We start from the raw sequence: 21,224 nt of genomic DNA, 5'->3' as shown, positions 1-21,224 counted from the left end.
CGTGGGTACCATGCCGAGGCAGCGTACTCAAGCCTGGGGTCTCGTATAGATTGGATTTAGCGCTCTTTAAGGCTATCCGGACATTGCTAAGCTTGGCATATGCTGCTGATGTTCCTCGTGTTTGATTTAGACTTGTCTGCTCCCAAAAGGTGTTTATTTCCCTGAAGAAGAAAGTTGCTCGAGTTCATTCTGTACTGTAGTTGAGGTTTTCTCCAATTCCTATCGTCACAATATTGCATTTATCTGGGTTTAAGTCCAGTAGCCACTTATCAGATCATACAGGTGTACAAGACTGTAAGAACTCTTGTATATATATAAATACATAAATAAATGATTTCTAGAAACTGTAGCTCAGTATTATTACTTTCCATGTGCTCATAACTTGACATACATGGAAACCAGACGGTCCTGGAGTGCACAGGAAGCAGACAGGTGTATACAGCAGGTGTGTGAGGGGGGGGGGTGAGGGGGGGAGGGAGGCTGAAGAAGGGGGGGGGTAAGAGGTGGTAGTGTACAGTGTCAATGTCAAGGGGACCCGCATCGCTGCCCTGACCTTGTGTGTGGGACCAGGGGAGCTCTCTCCCATTTCTCTCTCTCTTCTTTCTCACTCCCCCTCTCTCCCCCTTCTCTCTCTCTTTCTCTACTTTCTCACTCTCCTTTCTTCTCTCTCGTTTATCTCTTCTGTTCCGTCCTCTATGTCTCTCCTCTCTTTCATCCTCTATTTCGTTTCTTTCATCCTCTCTCTCTCTCTCTGCCTCTCTCTCTCTCTGCCTCTCTCTCTCTCTCTCTCTGTCTGTCTGCCACTCTCTCTCTCTGTCTCTCTGCGTCTCACTAACTGACACACTTCACCTTCCGCCAGTCTAACTGTGTCACGCCATCAGCATAAATAAGACACACACCTCCAGTCAAAAAACCAGTATTTCCTGATACACTCCGCCAGTACAGTTACCTCACAGTTAGTTCTTTCGGTACGCAATCCTTACCACGTGTACGTAACTGTGTATGTAAATGTGCGAATGTGTAGTGTACGTGCGTATGAGTACATATGTGTGTGTGTGTATGTATGTGTGAACGGGTGGATAACACATATTGTTACCGATGTGTCTCATATGTGAATATTTGATATATGCTCACATACTTAGCGTATATTATCCCAAATGATGATTCGTTAAGATTCCCGAGGGTTATCTTGAGGTTATCTTGAGATGATTTCGGGGCTGAGCTTCCCCGCGGCCCGGTCCTCGACCAGGCCTCCTTTTTGTTAAACAACCCCAGGAAGCAGCCCGTAGCAGCTCTCTAACTCCCAGGTACCAATTTACTGCTAGGTCAACAGTAGCATCAGGGTGAAAGAAACTCTGCCCATTTGTTTCCGCCTCCGACGGGGATCGAACCCGGAACCTTAGGATTACGAATACCGAGCGCTGTCCACTCAGCCGTCAGGGCCCCAGGGTCATCCTCATGTGTGCCAGTATCGCCTACGCCCCTGACAAGTCCTTGCCTACATGATGGACCTCTGGAAGCTCTTCTTCTCAGTTAACACACTGCACATTTCCATTTTTTCGTATCATATTACAATTACTGGGGTTGAATTCGTGTAGCCAATTGCCAGACCACTCCTGCCGTTTGTCCAGATGTTCCCTGTAGTCTGATTGTGGTAAGATCAGACCACAAGAAAGATTTTTGACGTTTTCTGATTGTTAAAACCGTATACATCATTAGCTTAAGAAGAACTAGCCTAGAGCAAGCTGTGTTAGGCTGTGGATCAGTTCATGTTAGGTGACTTTGGGTTTGGTTAGGTTAGGTTAGGTTAGGTGACTTTGGGTTAGGTTAGCTTGCTTTATAATACCTTGGCCAACGGTCATGTATACAATGTGACTCTTATCCCTGGGGGCACGACGGTTCAGTGGACATCGCTTGGGATTCATAGTCCTAAGTTTCCGGGTTCGATCCCCGACGGAGGCGGAAACAAATGGGCAAAGTTTCTTTCACCCTGATGCTCCTGTTGACCTAGCAGTAAATAGGTACCTGGGAGTTAGACAGCTGCTGGAATATCAGTGAGTGCTCCACTGGGTATAAACATCCTGGGATATGTGTGAGTGACCCGTGCACGGTTGTGTGGTGTGAGGTGAAATCGAGCTGTGACAGCTGGTGAGACTGACTCAAGCTGGGAAAAAACCAGATTAGGTGAATTCAAGCTGGGAGACCAGTTCACTAATGCCACGAGGGAAATGAGGTCGAGTTGAAGGACCTTCTTGAGATAATTTCGGGGCTTAGTGTCCCCGCGGCCCGGTCCTCGACCAGGCCTCCACCCCCAGGAAGCAGCCCGTGACAGCTGACTAATTCCCATGTACCTATTTACTGCTAGGTAACAGGGACATCAGAGTGAAACAAACTCTGCCCATTGTTTCTCGCCGGGGCCCGGAATCGAACCCGGGACCACAGGATCACGCGTCCAGTGTTCTGTCCTCTCAGCCATGACAGGTTGCGTAAGATCAAGCAAGCTAAGCTAATTGTACTCAATACCAAATAGTCCACAAGACAATGATGTATCCGCTGCTAGACACTTACATGTGATGCCTAATATTGACGCTTCAGAGGGGAGGCATAGCTCCTGGGCCCCGCCTCCATCCTCGCTTTACGGCCTCTGCTCCAAAACTCTCTTACTCACAATTTCTTATAATTTTCTTGCGTGAGAAACCACTCATATGTCTGGTGTTACCACCACCACCACCACTACCACCACCACTACCACCACTACCACCACTACCACCACCACTACCACCACCACCACTACCACCACCACTACCACCACCACCACTACCACCAGTACTCTACCACAATGCCGCCTGCTCCACCCATTACCACCACCACTACCACCACTACCACCACCACTACCACCACCACTACCACCACCACCACTACCACCAGTACTCTACCACAATGCCGCCTGCTCCACCCACTACCACCACCACTACCACCACTACCACCACTACTACCACCACCACTACCACCACCACCACTACCACCAGTACTCTACCACAATGCCGCCTGCTCCACCCACTACCACCACCACCACTACCACCACTACCACCACCACCACTACCACCACCACCACCACCACTACCACCAGTACTCTACCACAATGCCGCCTGCTCCACCCACTACCACCACCACTACCACCACCACTACCACCACCACTACCACCACCACCACCACCACTACCACCACCACCACCACTACCACCAGTACTCTACCACAATGCCGCCTGCTCCACCCACTACCACCACCACTACCACCACCACCACTACCACCAGTACTCTACCACAATGCCGCCTGCTCCACCCACTACCACCACCCCAGTACCCCCCCCCCAACACAGGAACACCACCTCACGGAAATAACCAGATAGCCAAATGGCGACTACAAGTTAACAGTAACGCCAGCCACCTCATGACAACAACAGACACCTGTTAACAGAGCCATAACGGTCGAGGTAACGGCCAACTGTTAACGCTTCGTAACGCGATATCATTAATAGTCATATTACCATACATAATTATTATATAATATATAGAGACAGATATCTTTTACATTATTAGAAACACTTGTAGCTCTTAGTCGTTAGAAGCAATCGACTCACAACCGAATGGACCCGGGTTCGAATCCCCCCGGGCAGGGCGTCCGAGACGTTCGGGGCAAAGTTTTTTCCCCTTACACCTGATGCCTCTGTCCACCTAGCACTAAAATAGGCATCCGGGAGTTAGGACGGCACTGTTGTGAAGGGGGGAGGGGGGGGGGCACCTCCATGACCCCTTAACAGGCGACCTGTTTTACCCCGACAACAGGACACAACACAACAGGAGCAACAGACCATATTAACGGTAACACGAAAAAGGAACAGAAATCATTAATTGTAACAGAAAAGAACAACAGAAATCATTAATTGTAACAGAAAAGAACAACAGAAATCATTAATTATAACAGAAGGAAGAGAACAACAGAAATCATCAATTAAAACAGGAGAGAACAACAGAAATCATCAACTGTAACAGAAAGAGTAGAGTAGTAAAGTAAGTAAAGCAGTGTAGTAGTTACGAGTAGTAACTACAAACCGTTACCTAAATGATAACTTACGTTAGCGGCCTGGCTATAGAGCGATGCAGGCGATGAAGTTGTAGAGAGGTTGTGTTGTGCTCAGCAGGGGAGAGAGGGAGAGAGGCGGAGCGCGACGTGCACCCTCCACGACGGTCACTGCTCAACTGACGGCTCCATGCATCACACACCTACACCCCCTCCGACCGACCATCTTTCTATTCTTGTAGCTGGTCTCCTAGTGCCATCTATCCATTCTAGCTGGTCTCCTAGTGCCATCTACCCATTCTAGCTGGTCTCCTAGTGCCATCTATCCATTCTAGCTGGTCTCCTAGTGCCATCTATCCATTCTAGCTGGTCTCCTAGTGCCATCTATCCATTCTAGCTGGTCTCTTAGTGCCATCTATCCATTCTAGCTGGTCTCCTAGTGCCATCTATCCATTCTAGCTGGTCTCTTAGTGCCATCTATCCATTCTAGCTGGTCTCCTAGTGCCATCTATCCATTCTAGCTGGTCTCTTAGTGCCATCTATCCATTCTAGCTGGTCTCCTAGTGCCATCTATCCATTCTAGCTGGCCTCCTAGTGCCATCTATCCATTCTAGCTCGTCTCCTAGTGCCTTCTATCCATTCTAGCTGGTCTCCTAGTGCCATCTATCCATTCTAGCTGGTCTCCTAGTGCCATCTATCCATTCTAGCTGGTCTCCTAGTGCCATCTATCCATTCTAGCTGGTCTCCTAGTGCCATCTATCCATTCTAGCTGGTCTCCTAGTGCCATCTATCCATTCTAGCTGGTCTCCTAGTGCCATCTATACATTCTTCCTCATTCTAGCTGTTCTAACCCCCTCTCCATCTAGCTGTTCTAACCCCCTCTCCATCTAGCTGTTCTAACCCCCTCTCCATCTAGCTGTTCTAACCCCCTCTCCATCTAGCTGTTCTCTCTATTCCATCACACTACGCCTATCCGTACGTAGTGTGACTCCTCCCTCCATCCCAATTCTCTTCCTTCTCCCTTAAATTCAATTATAATCATTCTCCCTTCATTTCTTCTAAACGCAAATACGAGTCTAAAGTTTGTAAATTTATATATATATATATATATATATATATATATATATATATATATATATATATATATATATATATATATATATATATATATATATATATATATATAATATGTGTGTGTGTGTGTGTCTAAAGTTTGTAAATGTTTATATAGAAGTCACTGATACAAACAGTTTGTCACATGTTCCGTCACTCACCGCAGTCAACACCCGTCCCATGGTCAACACCCGTCTTGGTCAACACCCGTCTTGGTCAACACCCGTCCCATGCTCAACACCTGTCCCATGGTCAACACCCGTCCCATGCTCAACACCTGTCCCATGGTCAACACCCGTCCCATGGTCAACACCCGTCTTGGTCAACACCCGTCCCATGGTCAACACCCGTCCCATGGTCAGCACCCGTCTTGGTCAACACCCGTCCCATGGTCAACACCCGTCCCATGGTCAACACCCGTCCCATGCTCAACACCTGTCCCATGCTCAACACCCGTCCCATGGTCAACACCCGTCTTGGTCAACACCCGTCCCATGCTCAACACCCGTCCCATGCTCAACACCCGTCCCATGGTCAACACCCGTCCCATGGTCAACACCCGTCTTGGTCAACACCCGTCCCATGGTCAACACCCGTCTTGGTCAACACCCGTCCCATGGTCAACACCCGTCTTGGTCAACACCCGTCCCATGCTCAACACCTGTCCCATGGTCAACACCCGTCCTATGGTCAACACCCGTCCCATGGTCAACAACCGTCCCATGCTCAACACCCGTCTTGGTCAACACCCGTCCCATGGTCAGCACCCGTCCCATGGTCAACACCCGTCCCATGCTCAACACCCGTCCCATGGTCAACACCCGTCCCATGGTCAACAACCGTCCCATGGTCAACACCCGTCCCATGGTCAACAACCGTCCCATGGTCAACACCCGTCCCATGGTCAACACCCGTCCCATGGTCAGCACCCGTCCCATGGTCAACACCCGTCCCATGGTCAACACCCGTCCCATGGTCAACACCCGTCCCATGGTCAACACCCGTCTTGGTCAACACCCGTCCCATGGTCAACACCCGTCCCATGCTCAACACCCGTCCCATGGTCAACACCCGTCCCATGGTCAACACCCGTCCCATGGTCAACACCCGTCTTGGTCAACACCCGTCTTGGTCAACACCCGTCCCGTGGTCAGCACCCGTCCCATGGTCAACACCCGTCCCATGGTCAGCACCCGTCCCATGGTCAACACCCGTCCCATGGTCAGCACCCGTCCCATGGTCAACAACCGTCCCATGGTCAACACCCGTCCCATGGTCAGCACCCGTCCCATGCTCAACACCCGTCCCGTGGTCAGCACCCGTCCCATGGTCAACACCCGTCCCATGGTCAGCACCCGTCCCATGGTCAACAACCGTCCCATGGTCAACACCCGTCCCATGGTCAGCACCCGTCCCATGGTCAACAACCGTCCCATGCTCAACACCCGTCCCATGGTCAGCACCCGTCCCATGATCAACAACCGTCCCATGCTCAACACCCGTCCCGTGGTCAGCACCCGTCCCATGGTCAACACCCGTCCCATGGTCAGCACCCGTCCCATGGTCAACAACCGTCCCATGGTCAACAACCGTCCCATGGTCAGCACCCGTCCCATGCTCAACAACCGTCCCATGGTCAGCACCCGTCCCATGGTCAACAACCGTCCCATGGTCAACACCCGTCCCATGGTCAGCACCCGTCCCATGGTCAACACCCGTCCCATGGTCAACACCCGTCCCATGCTCAACACCCGTCCCGTGGTCAGCACCCGTCCCATGGTCAACACCCGTCCCATGCTCAACACCCGTCCCGTGGTCAGCACCCGTCCCATGGTCAACACCCGTCCCATGGTCAGCACCCGTCCCATGGTCAACAACCGTCCCATGGTCAACAACCGTCCCATGCTCAACACCCGTCCCATGCTCAACACCCGTCCCGTGGTCAGCACCCGTCCCATGGTCAACACCCGTCCCATGGTCAGCACCCGTCCCATGGTCAACAACCGTCCCATGGTCAACACCCGTCCCATGGTCAGCACCCGTCCCATGGTCAACACCCGTCCCATGGTCAACACCCGTCCCATGGTCAGCACCCGTCCCATGGTCAACAACCGTCCCATGGTCAACACCCGTCCCATGGTCAGCACCCGTCCCATGCTCAACACCCGTCCCGTGGTCAGCACCCGTCCCATGGTCAACACCCGTCCCATGGTCAGCACCCGTCCCATGGTCAACAACCGTCCCATGGTCAACACCCGTCCCATGGTCAGCACCCGTCCCATGGTCAACAACCGTCCCATGCTCAACACCCGTCCCATGGTCAGCACCCGTCCCATGGTCAACAACCGTCCCATGCTCAACACCCGTCCCGTGGTCAGCACCCGTCCCATGGTCAACACCCGTCCCATGGTCAGCACCCGTCCCATGGTCAACAACCGTCCCATGGTCAACAACCGTCCCATGGTCAGCACCCGTCCCATGCTCAACAACCGTCCCATGGTCAACAACCGTCCCATGGTCAACAACCGTCCCATGGTCAGCACCCGTCCCATGCTCAACACCCGTCCCATGGTCAACACCCGTCCCATGGTCAGCACCCGTCCCATGCTCAACACCCGTCCCATGGTCAACACCCGTCCCATGCTCAACACCCATCCCATGCTCAACACCCGTCCCGTATATATGGTGATCGAAACTGTCGCCACTATTATATAGACTCCTTTATTTAGATTTTTATTGATTTATTTATATATACAATAGTTCTTACATTGTTGTACAGCCACTAGTACGCGTCGCGTTCCGGACAGGTAATTAATCATATATTTTCCCTGGAATACGACCCGCCAAATCGTTTAACAACCAGGTACCCATTCACTGCTAGGTGAACAGAGGCTACAGTTAAGGATTGGCGCCCAGTCAATCCTCCCCAGGCCTGGATACGAACCCAGATCAAAGCGCTCGCGAAACGCCAGGCGAGTACGTGTCTTAGCATTTTGGCCTGCTTCAATCTGAAGAAGTAATGATTTAACCGAGCATCACTTAAACGGCTCTCATACAGCTTACAATCCTATTAATCAATGCTTTGGCGGCTTTGTTTACGCTTAGTAAACAGTTTACCAGCTTGGAAACTTCATCCCCCATTTCCCATAGTGATTCGGAGCACATAAATAATTTATTAAATGTAAACAAAGTTGCCAAGATTGGGGACGAAGGAAGTAATTCTCAAAAGAAGGCGCCGAGCCGGCGAGACTAAGTATATAACACCATCAGTGGTGCTGTTCAGAGGCTGCTAAACATCACTGAGGATGTCAATGTTATTTTAGATTTAGCTACTCAGAACGAAATGTCCATGTAGCACGGGCTATGGTGAGCCCGTAAGGATGTCAGTATGAGAACAAAAACGCATCAGGAGAGCGATATCAAAGGAATATGATCCACCAGTTGACCAGCCGGAGGCCTGGTTGGAACTACGAACTCTGGCGAACTTGGTTATACTCTTGTATAACCAAGTGTTACCACTACCTCTATGTTTATGCATCAGTTTCGATAGATTCTCTAGATAGCCGAAGATTGATTGAGAAAAGACCTGCGTTCGAGCCTGTCGGAACGGTTGCAAGTAAAGGGCACAGATTTCTCTGTGTGTCCCCTCCTGTAGGAGCATCAGTTTCGATAGATTCTCTGGATAGTCGCTGGCGAACTTGGTTATACTCTTGTAACTACGGCAGCTGGTGGTAGAGTTGGTTATACTCCGGAAACTTGCTCGGGATTAGTCATGGAATTATTGGAATGGTGGTGATGACCAGTGGTGATCAGCCCTCCCTCCCACTACCCTCCTCCCTCCCACACTCTCCCCTCCCTCCATCTCGCTAACCTTCCTCCCTCCCACTACCATCTTCACACCATGGGTGAAGATCCTGGAGCCTGGTACAAGGAGAGGCAACTTCCTCCCATCTTGAATGCCAGCAAGAGAAAGTGAAGGAGAGGAAGTACCTCATACCTTGTAGCAGGGAGGAGAGGAAGTACCTCATACCTTGTAGCAGGGAGGGAGGGAAGTACCTCATACCTTGTAGCAGGGAGGGAGGGAAGTGCCTCATACCTTGTAGCAGGGAGAGAGGGAAGTACCTCATACCTTGTAGCAGGGAGGGAGGGAAGTGCCTCATACCTTGTAGCAGGGAGGGAGGGAAGTACCTCATACCTTGTAGCAGGGAGGGAGGGAAGTACCTCATACCTTGTAGCAGGGAGAGAGGGAAGTACCTCATACCTTGTAGCAGGGAGGGAAGTACCTCATACCTTGTAGCAGGGAGGGAGGGAAGTGCCTCATACCTTGTAGCAGGGAGGGAGGGAAGTACCTCATACCTTGTAGCAGGGAGGGAGGGAAGTGCCTCATACCTTGTAGCAGGGAGGATAGGTAAGTGCCTCATACCTTGTAGCAGGGAGGGAGGGAAGTACCTCATACCTTGTAGCAGGGAGGGAGGGAAGTACCTCATACCTTGTAGCAGGGAGGGAAGTACCTCATACCTTGTAGTAGGGAGGGAGGGAAGTACCTCATACCTTGTAGCAGGGAGGGAGGTAAGTACCTCATACCTTGTAGCAGGGAGGGAGGGAAGTACCTCATACCTTGTAGCAGGGAGGGAGGGAAGTACCTCATACCTTGTAGCAGGGAGGGAGGGAAGTACCTCATACCTTGTAGCAGGGAGGGAGGGAAGTGCCTCATACCTTGTAGCAGGGAGAGAGGGAAGTACCTCATACCTTGTAGCAGGGAGGGAGGGAAGTGCCTCATACCTTGTAGCAGGGAGGGAGGGAAGTACCTCATACCTTGTAGCAGGGAGGGAGGGAAGTACCTCATACCTTGTAGCAGGGAGAGAGGGAAGTACCTCATACCTTGTAGCAGGGAGGGAAGTACCTCATACCTTGTAGCAGGGAGGGAGGGAAGTGCCTCATACCTTGTAGCAGGGAGGGAGGGAAGTACCTCATACCTTGTAGCAGGGAGGGAGGGAAGTACCTCATACCTTGTAGCAGGGAGGGAGGGAAGTGCCTCATACCTTGTAGCAGGGAGGATAGGTAAGTGCCTCATACCTTGTAGCAGGGAGGGAGGGAAGTACCTCATACCTTGTAGTAGGGAGGGAGGGAAGTACCTCATACCTTGTAGCAGGGAGGGAGGTAAGTACCTCATACCTTGTAGCAGGGAGGGAGGGAAGTACCTCATACCTTGTAGCAGGGAGGGAGGGAAGTACCTCATACCTTGTAGCAGGGAGGGAGGGAAGTACCTCATACCTTGTAGCAGGGAGGAGAGGAAGTACCTCATACCTTGTAGCAGGGAGGAGAGGAAGTACCTCATACCTTGTAGCAGGGAGGGAGGGAAGTACCTCATACCTTGTAGCAGGGAGGGAGGGAAGTACCTCATACCTTGTAGCAGGGAGGAGAGGAAGTACCTCATACCTTGTAGCAGGGAGGGAGGGAGGGAAGTACCTCATACCTTGTAGCAGGGAGGGAGGGAGGGAAGTACCTCATACCTTGTAGCAGGGAGGAGAGGAAGTACCTCATACCTTGTAGCAGGGAGGAGAGGAAGTACCTCATACCTTGTAGCAGGGAGGAGAGGACGTACCTCATACCTTGTAGCAGGGAGGAGAGGAAGTACCTCATACCTTGTAGCAGGGAGGGAGGGAAGTACCTCATACCTTGTAGCAGGGAGGGAGGGAGGGAAGTACCTCATACCTTGTAGCAGGGAGGGAGGGAGGGAAGTACCTCATACCTTGTAGCAGGGAGGGAGGGAGGGAAGTACCTCATACCTTGTAGCAGGGAGGGAGGGAGGGAAGTACCTCATACCTTGTAGCAGGGAGGGAGGGAGGGAAGTACCTCATACCTTGTAGCAGGGAGGGAGGGAGGGAAGTACCTCATACCTTGTAGCAGGGAGGGAGGGAGGGAAGTACCTCATACCTTGTAGCAGGGAGGGAGGGAGGGAAGTACCTCATACCTTGTAGCAGGGAGGGAGGGAGGGAAGTACCTCATACCTTGTAGCAGGGAGGATAGGTAAGTGTCCTATACCTCAGAGGACAGTGAGGGGGAGGGGGGGGGCAGTGCCAGCAAGGATAGGGGGTAGGGGACGAGGGACGGTGGACGGGGGTATCAGGATGGGAGGGAATAAGAATGGGGGGGAGGGAGGGGGATAGGTGAGTAGTGGGAGGCAAATTAATGAGAAGGTAGTAGTAATGAGATGGAGAGTCGCTGGTGGGAGAGCAGTGTGACAGCTGGAAAAAGTTGTAAAGTTTCAAAGTGTTTACGAGAGAGCGTCAAGGCCGAGGAAAGATTTACAAGAGTTCCAAGAAAATGATTTCCCGGAGGCGAGGCCCGAACGGGAGACACGCAGACGACTGGAGAGCACACATGAGACACAGCACACGTGAGACACAACACACATGAGACACAGCACACGTGAGACACAGCACACGTGAGACACAACACACATGAGACACAGCACACGTGAGACACAGCACACGTGAGACACAACACACATGAGACACAGCACACGTGAGACACAACACACCTGAGACACAGCACACATGAGACACAGCACACCTGAGACACAGCACACCTGAGACACAGCACACCTGAGACATAGCACACCTGAGACACAGCACACCTGAGACACAACACACCTGAGACACAGCACACCTGAGACACAGCACACCTGAGACACAGCACACCTGAGACACAACACACCTGAGACACAGCACACCCTGAAGAACCTACTAACGAGGGAACTGTGAACTCCCTGAATGTCTCGCCAGACGAAGGTAACGAGGAGGCAACAAGGAGTGACCTCAGGTGCAAAACAATTACCACAACTAACAAACTCCGTCACACTTTCCGTGTATGATGTCTTGCACTCAATCTACGTCACCTGAAATGGGAAAATGTAGTAAATAGTGATATATCAGAGCTAATCCCAGGAAGAATGTTGTTGTTTCTGATTTAGCTACTCAGAACGAAGTGTCCATGTAGCACGGGCTATGGTGAGCCCGTAACCCAGGAAGAAGCACACACACACACTAATGTTTACTGTTGTGAAGCACTAGATCGCTGCTTCGCAATATTTATCGATTTAATTAATGTTTGTAAACTATATTCTTAATCTGAAAACAACTGCAACTTGCCCTTCTCTTCCCTAAGCTGGACCATGGTGGTACAACACGCTGGGGACCACAGACCCCCACACAACCATGGACCATGGTGGTACAACACGCTGGAGGACCACAGACCGCCACACAACCATGGACCATGGTGGTACAACACGCTGGGGGACCACAGACCCCCACACAACCATGGACCATGGTGGTACAACACGCTGGGGGACCACAGACCACCACACAACCATGGACGATGGTGGTACAACACGCTGGGGACCACAGACCACCACACAACCATGGACCATGGTGGTACAACACACTGGGGGACCACAGACCACCACACAACCATGGACCATGGTGGTATAACACGCTGGGGACCACAGACCGCCACACAACCATGGACCATGGTGGTACAACACGCTGGGGACCACAGACCACCACACAACCATGGACCATGGTGGTACAACACACTGGCGACCACAGACCACCACACAACCATGGACCATGGTGGTACAACACGCTGGGGACCACAGACCGCCACACATCCATGGACCATGGTGGTACAACACGCTGGGGACCACAGACCCCCACACAACCATGGACCATGGTGGTACAACACGCTGGGGACTATAGACCACCACACAACCATGGACCATGGTGGTACAACACGCTGGGGACCACAGACCCCCACACAACCATGGACCATGGTGGTACAACACGCTGGGGACCACAGACCCCCACACAACCATGGACCATGGTGGTATAACACGCTGGGGACCACAGACCGCCACACAACCATGGACCATGGTGGTACAACACGCTGGGGACCACAGACCACCACACAACCATGGACCATGGTGGTACAACACGCTGGGGACCACAGACCACCACACAACCATGGACCATGGTGGTACAACACGCTGGGGACCACAGACCACCACACAACCATGGACCATGGTGGTACAACACGCTGGGGACCACAGACCACCACACAACCATGGACCATGGTGGTACAACACGCTGGGGACCACAGACCACCACACAACCATGGACCATGGTGGTACAACACGCTGGGGACCACAGACCACCACACAACCATGGACCATGGTGGTACAACACGCTGGGGACCACAGACCACCACACAACCATGGACCATGGTGGTACAACACGCTGGGGACTACAGACCACCACACAACCATGGACCATGGTGGTACAACACGCTGGGGACCACAGACCACCACACAACCATGGACCATGGTGGTACAACACGCTGGGGACCACAGACCACCACACAACCATGGACCATGGTGGTACAACACGCTGGGGGACCACAGACCACCACACAACCATGGTAGCATGGTAGAGACAGGTAGAGGTGGGAAGACCGTTACTCCTGGCCGTTACTAGTTAATTATTCATCTGACGGCACCCGGGGGCCCCTGGGCGATAATGGCTGTTACCGGTGTCTTGAGCTGAATGGTGAAGTTAACACGGGGGCCCGCTCTTTGCACCCGGCATGGGGGGGCCCTCCACCACCGGCGGGGGGCGGCACGGAGGGCCCCCCTGGATCATCAAGAGATTCATCACCGGCCTAAATCAAACTCACTTTAAAAAAACTCATTATTATTTATTATTAACACCTTTATTGACAAAATTACTTACAATTTTGCCTAATCTGAGGATTTCCATTAAGTCTTATGTAATCTAGATGTCATTTCGGCCGGATATTAACAGTGGCTCCAGAAATCGTATTCACACACACTCTTGACACTGTCGCTCGTAAATATAATTACTTACGACCAGGTTGTAAAATAATCACAATCACTCAAGATGACTCTGGTTGATATATGATGAATACTTTCATCACCTGTACCATATATAACCTTACCATGTTTAATATATGATGAATACTTTCATCACCTGTACCATATATAACCTTACCATCTTTATTCCAAAATCAAATAAATGGTTCAGTGTTTAATTTATTTCGCGATCTTCCTTTCGAGAGGAAGTGTAAGTGATGTTCACTTGTTCCTTCTTCTCTATCAATATTTGCAGGTCTCGCACGCACGCACGCACGCGCGCATACACACACGCACGCGCGGCACTTGGGGGACCTCGCGGCTAAGTGGACAACGCTTGGGGGGTCGTAGTCCTAATGACCCGAGTTTGATTCCCGTCGGAGGCGAAAACAAATGGGCAAAGTTTCTCTCACCCTGATGCGCCTGTTCACCTAGCAGTAAATAGGTACCTGGGAGTTAGACAGCTGCTACGGGCTGCTTCCTGGATGTGTGTGTGTGTGTGTGTGTGTGTGTGTGTGTGTGTGTGTGTGTGTGTGTGTGTGTGTGTGTGTGTGTGTGTGTGTGTGTGTGTGTGTGGTAGGAGGGATGATAGTAGGAGGCTACAAGATGACCTAGTCAGACTGAGTGAATGGTCCAACAAATGGCTGTTGAAGTTCAACCCGAGTAAATGCAAAGTAATGAAACTAGGCAGTGGAAACAGGAGGCCAGACACAAGATACAGAATAGGAGATGAAGTACTTTATTAAACAGAGAGAAAGATCTAGGAGTTGATATCACACCAAACCTGTCTCCTGAAGCCCACATAAAGAGAACAACGTCTTCGGCATATGCGAGGCTGGCTAACATCAGAACAGCGTTCAGGAACCTGTGTAAGGAATCATTCAGAATCTTGTACACCACATATGTAAGACCAATCCTGGAGTATGCGGCCCCAGCATGGAGCCCGTACCTTGTCTAGCACAAGACGAAGCTGGAAAAAGTCCAAAGGTATGCTACTAGACTAGTCCCAGAACTAAGAGGCATGAGCTATGAGGAAAGACTGCGGGAAATACACCTTACGACACTGGAAGACAGAAGAGTAAGGGGGGACATGATCACAACCTACAAAATTCTCAGGGGAATCGACCGGGTAAACAAGGATAAACTATTCAACACTGGCGGGACGCGAACAAGGGGGCACAGGTGGAAACTGAGTTCCCACATGAGCCACAGGGACGTTAGAAGGAACTTTTTCAGTGTCAGAGTAGTTAACAGATGGAATGCATTAGGCAGTGATGTGGTGGAGGCTGACTCCATACACAGTTTCAAGTGTAGATATGATAGAGCCCAGTAGGCTCAGGAACCTGTACACCTGTTGATTGACAGTTGAGAGGCGGGACCAAAGAGCCAAAGCCTAACCCCCGGAAGTACAAATAGGTGAGTACACACACACACACACACACACATATTACATGACCCACAAAGTCGCAGCCATGATCAACAGTTAGTTCTTGGGTGACCTACAGCACTAGCTCGGCCCGCCCACCGTATCTCCCCTCTCCCCCACTTCTTCACTCACTCCCCACCACCCTCTCTTCCTCCCCATCCACCTCCCTTACTCTCCATCCACCTCCCCTACTCCCCACCACCGCACCCTGCTCTACCCCTCCCCCTCACAGTACATACCTATCGGTGTGTATGGGAAAGTGAGCGCCAGCTGTTGCTGCATCGCCCACTACCCCTTGTTGTTAAATCTTTTGCTATATCATCTAATTATTCTGACGTTCGAATTTAGTCTTGAATCTGGCCAATAAATTGTGGGTGGAGGTGGCTTTTATAACTTCTTCACTCGGTGCATTTCACTCGTTAACTTCCTGTACAGGGTACGAGGATTTCCTATTTACATTACTTTGACTCATTTGTGTTTCCAGCTTTCACTGATGTTCTCCTCCTACTTTCTCACAATTTAAAACGGCTGTCTTTGTCCACCTTGTCTATTCCCATCAATATCTTGAATGCCGTGATCATATCGCTTGTTTACTTCCTTCCTGTCCTATAAGGTTAGGAGATCTAGTTCCATTAGCCTCTCCTCGTAGCTTAACCCTCTTAACTCTGGCACCAATATTGTTGCAAACCTCTTTGTTTCTTTAGTCCAATTTTGGTTTTATGTTTGACAAGGTGCGGATTTCAGGTCGGTGCTGCACATTCCAGTATTGGTTTGGTAACACGGGACAGGGTAGATGTCTCTCTCTTGTCCACTACCCTGCCCGTAGATCTCTTAACTCAAAAGCCCCCAGAGCCCTACTCTTCCAGCCCTCAGTCCACGCCTCGTGATCTTACACGATTGACCATCTTAGATATTACAAACACGTGTACTTGTACTTACGTGTACTTTAACAAACGTTGTATAGATTAACTCGAAAGATTTAGACTTCTAAACGTTGTTCTAATGCAGACGAGGAGTCACAGTAACGTGGCTAAAGTAAGTTGACCAGACCACACACTAGAAGGTGAAGGGACGACGTTCTAATGTCTGCCAGCGTTCCCATACGCTTGTTTATGAGAGCCTCTAGTTTTAGTGCTGGAAGTATAATGTTGACCAGACCACACACTAGAAGGTGAAGGGACGACTCTTCGGAAGTATATTCACTCTCAACTCTCTCTCTCTTTTCGATTCCTGTACTTGCTTTCCTTTATAGTGTAGCTGCCTCCTTAGTCTCCTATCTCCTTCCCCCCCCCCCCCATCTTCACTACCTTACATTAGTTGAAATTGAATTCCAGCAACCATCTGTTTGTTCACTCCCTGGGGGGGGGGTGTTTGTCAAGGTCCTCCTGTCATTTCTTCCAGTCCTCATTTGCTTTTCCCACTCACAATTACCTCGTGGTTGCATTACATGTCCTCAGAGTCTTCGACTTGCTTCAAGGTTGCAATGCGCAGTTCGTCACTCCTCGTCGTAAGCTCAACCAGAGTAACAGCGAGTGTCAACAAAACCCGGCTCTGTGTGTGTACTCACCTATTTGTGCTTGCGGGGGTTGAGCTTTGGCTCTTTGGTCCCGCCTCGGACCAAAGTGTGTGTGTGTGTGTGTGTGTGTGTGTGTGTGTGTGTGTGTGTGTGTGTGTGTGTGTGTGTGTGTGTGTGTGTGTGTGTGTGTGTGTGTGTGTGTAGGGAGGGGGTGCACCTCCGCGTGGGCTGTAGCCTAGACTCGCGTGTCACAACACAACCTGAGAGGCTACAACATAAATATTTAAATACTTGCATAAAGCACATGTTTTTGATATGGATAAACGCATGTAATTAGGCTGCTTATCAATGAAAACTCAGTTGGTGTAATTAGATGTTAATATGAGGCATATAGAGATGTAGTATAGATGATAGACGACTGGTGATATGTATGGAGACAAGCAGCTGTCAAGTGAATGATATGTAAGAACAAGAGATGTTCTTAGATATCTCTAAGAACAAGAGATGACAAAGAAGCAGCTGAGTGCCCCTGAGTGCTCTGGCCGGAATATAGATGGCGCTGCCACACAAAGCAAATGCAAAGTAGTAACATGAGCTACTGACTAGCTATTGTCATTCCACGTCCAAGATTGACAATATATTCTGGAGCTGTAACCGCCCGGCTAGAGGTCATATACGCAGTAATCCCTTCATACCCACGAATCGTTTCAAGATATAACACTAGGCGTGGCCAGGATGACCTGCAGGATGCCTATGCCCACTCTCCCTCAATTATTTCACGCTCCACATATAATTAGGTAACCCGGGATGTTGACCAGACCACACACTAGAAGGTGAAGGGACGACGACCTTTCGGTCCGTCCTGGACCATTCTCAAGTCGATTGTGAATGGTCCAGGAATGTCCCAATCGACTTGAGAATGGTCCAAGACGGACCGAAACGTCGTCGTCCCTTCACCTTCTAGTGTGTGGTCTGGTAAACATACTTCAGCCACGTTATTGTGACTCATCGCCTGCATAGGTAACCGGAAGGGCAAAGATACACATAAAACTGCCGTGATAAGCGGTCAGTGGTGGAGGAAGTACACATGTACGCTGCCCCACATACCCGGCTCCCTATACCCTGTGGGTGGTGCTCCCTGGCAGGATAGGAAAAACTACCCACTTGGATGCTGCGTGTGTGTGTGTTCTGTACCAATACGAGCATAGTTGTGTGAACTATCCTCCCCACTTGCTGGCGGGCCGCGAGTCGTCAAACATTTACCTATCCACTCACCAAACCTGTACATCGTTCCACAATTATGGCGGCTTTGTTTACATGTATTAAACACTTTATGAGCTCCGTAGAACTACGAGGTTGTTTATAACAATAATAACCATGGTTACCTTGCGATGATTTCGGGGCTTAGCGTCCCCCGAGGCCCGGTCCTCGACCAGGCCTCCTAGAATGTATACTAATGTAAACAAAGCCGCCATTTTATTGAAAGACGTACAGGTTGCGTAAGCAAGTGTTTGCGTTAATACTTTGTGAACGCAGGCTTCCCCACTCACCCAGATGGAAACAAACGAGCAGAGTTTCTTTCACCCTGATGCGTTTGTTCACCTAGCAGTAAATAGGTACCTGGGAGTTAGACAGCTGCTTCCTGGGGGGGGGGGGGTGTAACAAAAAGTAGGCCTGGTCGAGAACCGGGCCGCGGGGACCCTAAGCCTCGAAATCATCTCAAGATCTCAAGAACAAGGGGCGTGGGTTCGAGGAACACATTCCAGGCTCCCGGATTCAATGCCCGGGCAGGACAACAACGGTTCGCCACGTTTCCTTTGACCTGATGCCTCTATTCACCGAGCAGTTTAACAGGTCCCCGGGAGTTATGCAACTGTTGTGAGCTGCGGTCTTGGGAAGGTGAGTAGTGGGCCTAGGAAGGGTCTGTGACAAAGCCTATATATAGGCTCTCTCTCTCCACCACCACGGTAATAATACCACTCGCTCACTCACACAAGTACAAGTACGTTAATGGAGACAATACAACACATCTCAAAGGGATAGAGTAGATTAGGCTATTTCTACCCTCCTGGGGCCAGATTCACGAAGCAGTTACTCAAGCACTTACGAACGTGTACATCTTTGTTCAATATTTGACGGCTTTTGTTACATTTATTAAACAGTTTACAAGCATGAACATTTCCCAATCAACTGTTGTTAATGTTATAAACAGCCTACTGGTGCTTCGGAGCTCATTAACTGTTTAATAATTGTAAACAAAGCCGCCAAAGGTTGAGAAAAGATGGACAGGTTCGTAAGTGCTTGCGTAACTGCTTCGTGAATCTGGTCCCAGGTCCCTCACACTCCGCTTGGCCAGGTGTCAGGAACACACAAGCCTGGGTTCAGCCACTCCCAACACTGACTACTGCCTCACTGCTTCACCTACTTAAACTATTAAGGTAAATCAGTCCGTCCTCCTAAGGTCTCCCAACGTCAAGAAAACGGTACATTTAAAGTGTCCTCTCCTAACCTACCTGAGGACATGAAACAGAAAACGGGACAGTACGTCACTTTCGCCAGCCGCTTCTATTTTCTTGTACGACAATTTTTGGCCGTATGTAACGCATACGATGGAAATGCGACGTTCTTTGTAAGAGGACAGGTTGGGTAATTAGCCGTGATAATTATTCTTTCCCAGCTCTTTTTCCTTCCCATTTTTACCTTTAAGTTAGTTTATTTCATTTATTATGCACCCCATACCCATCTTGTGGGGGGTAGTGGAAGGGGTTACAGAGGCACATAATGGGCTCAGGGACTGAACCCCACAATTCATTTAGCTAAGCAAGTTACAATCTTGATGAGCTAGTTACAAAACTCAATAAAAGTCGTCACATCATCAATGGGTTCGAGATCGACCTCAAGTACAGGTTCTAAATTAAGCAACTGACATATGTGGAGATCTAGTGTCACAATTTTTACATCTAAAACGTCTAAATAGACATCTTAATGGTCTATAAACATGGGAATGTATTGATGTTGGCTCTTTTATCTCTTAAGGGTGACATAAGTCTTCTTTCAGCTTATGAACGAATCCACAAGGGCCGTGACGAGGATTCGAACCTCGTTCTTTTTTTCAGCCTCTAAGTTCTTTTGTTCTTCTTTCAGCTTCTTTGCATTGGCTAGTTATAAAATACATTATGACTTGTGTTGTTGTCTCTCTTTTGTTTTGTTCCCAGAGTATTCTCTTAACAATTCTCTAACCTTCTCGTACTCACCATTATGGAACGTTAGTTTCCTACTCCCCTCTCCTCTTCCTCTTGGCACAGCCTTCATAACAACTACGTACTCAAAAGATTAGTACTCAATGGCCACAACTGCCTCCCCCCCCCCTCCAATGTGGCATTTCATGCTCAATGTTCTCAATGTCTATTTCACTTTCCGTTCAATCTTGCTGGTTGGTCCCTCCCTCGTCTATGCGTTTCCTCACTAACAAACATATTAGGAATGTGTTTCAGTCGATTTAGGCAGCGTTTGGGATGCTCTCGGACGTAGGTTCGAATCCTCGTCACGGCCCTTGTGGATTTGTTCATATTAGGAAGTTTCTTTCTGCAACTTCTACCACTTTTGCTCATCATGTTCCTCCCCTCCCCCCTTGGTCCATTGATTCCCAGTCAATTTGTCCACGATTGAAATCTCCAATTACTAGTAGCTTTCTGCTCAATCAAAAGGATAACTCAGCCTCACTTTCTGTATGATATTTATACAAAATCTGTTTGTATTCTCGTATTCTTGTTTGGGGGTCTTCTATGATTCTCTGGGGAAGGTTATCTTGAGGTTATCTTGAGGTTGTCTTGATAGTGTACATTACACCCACAACCATTTCTTCCTTCCACTGAGACGATTCCTACGACTCCACTGAAAATTATTTCTTTCCACTGAAATTGCGTGTGCATGCACAAGTGTGCGTGTGGCGAGTAACGGAAGTAACCAGGTCCCGTTACTCACCACCACCACCTGTCTACTTCTACCTTTATCTACTTCAAACCTCTTCTTATATTTATTTTATCTACCCTTATCTATTGAAACAGCCATTTATGCTGTCTATACCTACAGTTATCTCATCGTTGTATCTATCTTCCTTCAGCACTCTCTTAACTGCCGCTCCACCTTAAAATCAATTT

General features: G+C 49.8%; 2 protein-coding genes across 3 annotated transcripts in view; one reads left to right on the top strand and one right to left on the bottom strand.

Annotated features, from left to right (window-relative positions):
* The window catches only part of LOC123772376 (protein masquerade-like), a 65,901-nt gene extending 61,648 nt beyond the window's left edge, over nucleotides 1-4,253 (bottom strand). For both annotated transcript variants that reach the window (XM_069324273.1, XM_069324274.1), the window contains exon 1: nucleotides 4,135-4,253. The gene's annotated coding sequence lies outside the window, so the exon portion shown is untranslated. The remainder of the gene's footprint in view (nucleotides 1-4,134) is intronic.
* Nucleotides 4,254-6,555: 2,302 nt separating this feature from the next.
* On the top strand, nucleotides 6,556-7,908 carry LOC138364673 (ovarian abundant message protein-like). The gene has a single exon (XM_069324647.1). It carries the CDS (start codon nucleotides 6,556-6,558, stop codon nucleotides 7,906-7,908), a length of 1,353 nt encoding a protein of 450 aa, XP_069180748.1.
* Nucleotides 7,909-21,224: the final 13,316 nt, after the last annotated feature.

Source organism: Procambarus clarkii, chromosome 14 (genome assembly GCF_040958095.1).
Source record: "Procambarus clarkii isolate CNS0578487 chromosome 14, FALCON_Pclarkii_2.0, whole genome shotgun sequence".
In the NCBI taxonomy this organism is placed as follows: Eukaryota; Metazoa; Arthropoda; class Malacostraca; order Decapoda; family Cambaridae; genus Procambarus; species Procambarus clarkii.
Note: the sequence above shows the minus strand (reverse complement) of the source record. Positions and strands in the feature narration are given on the sequence as shown.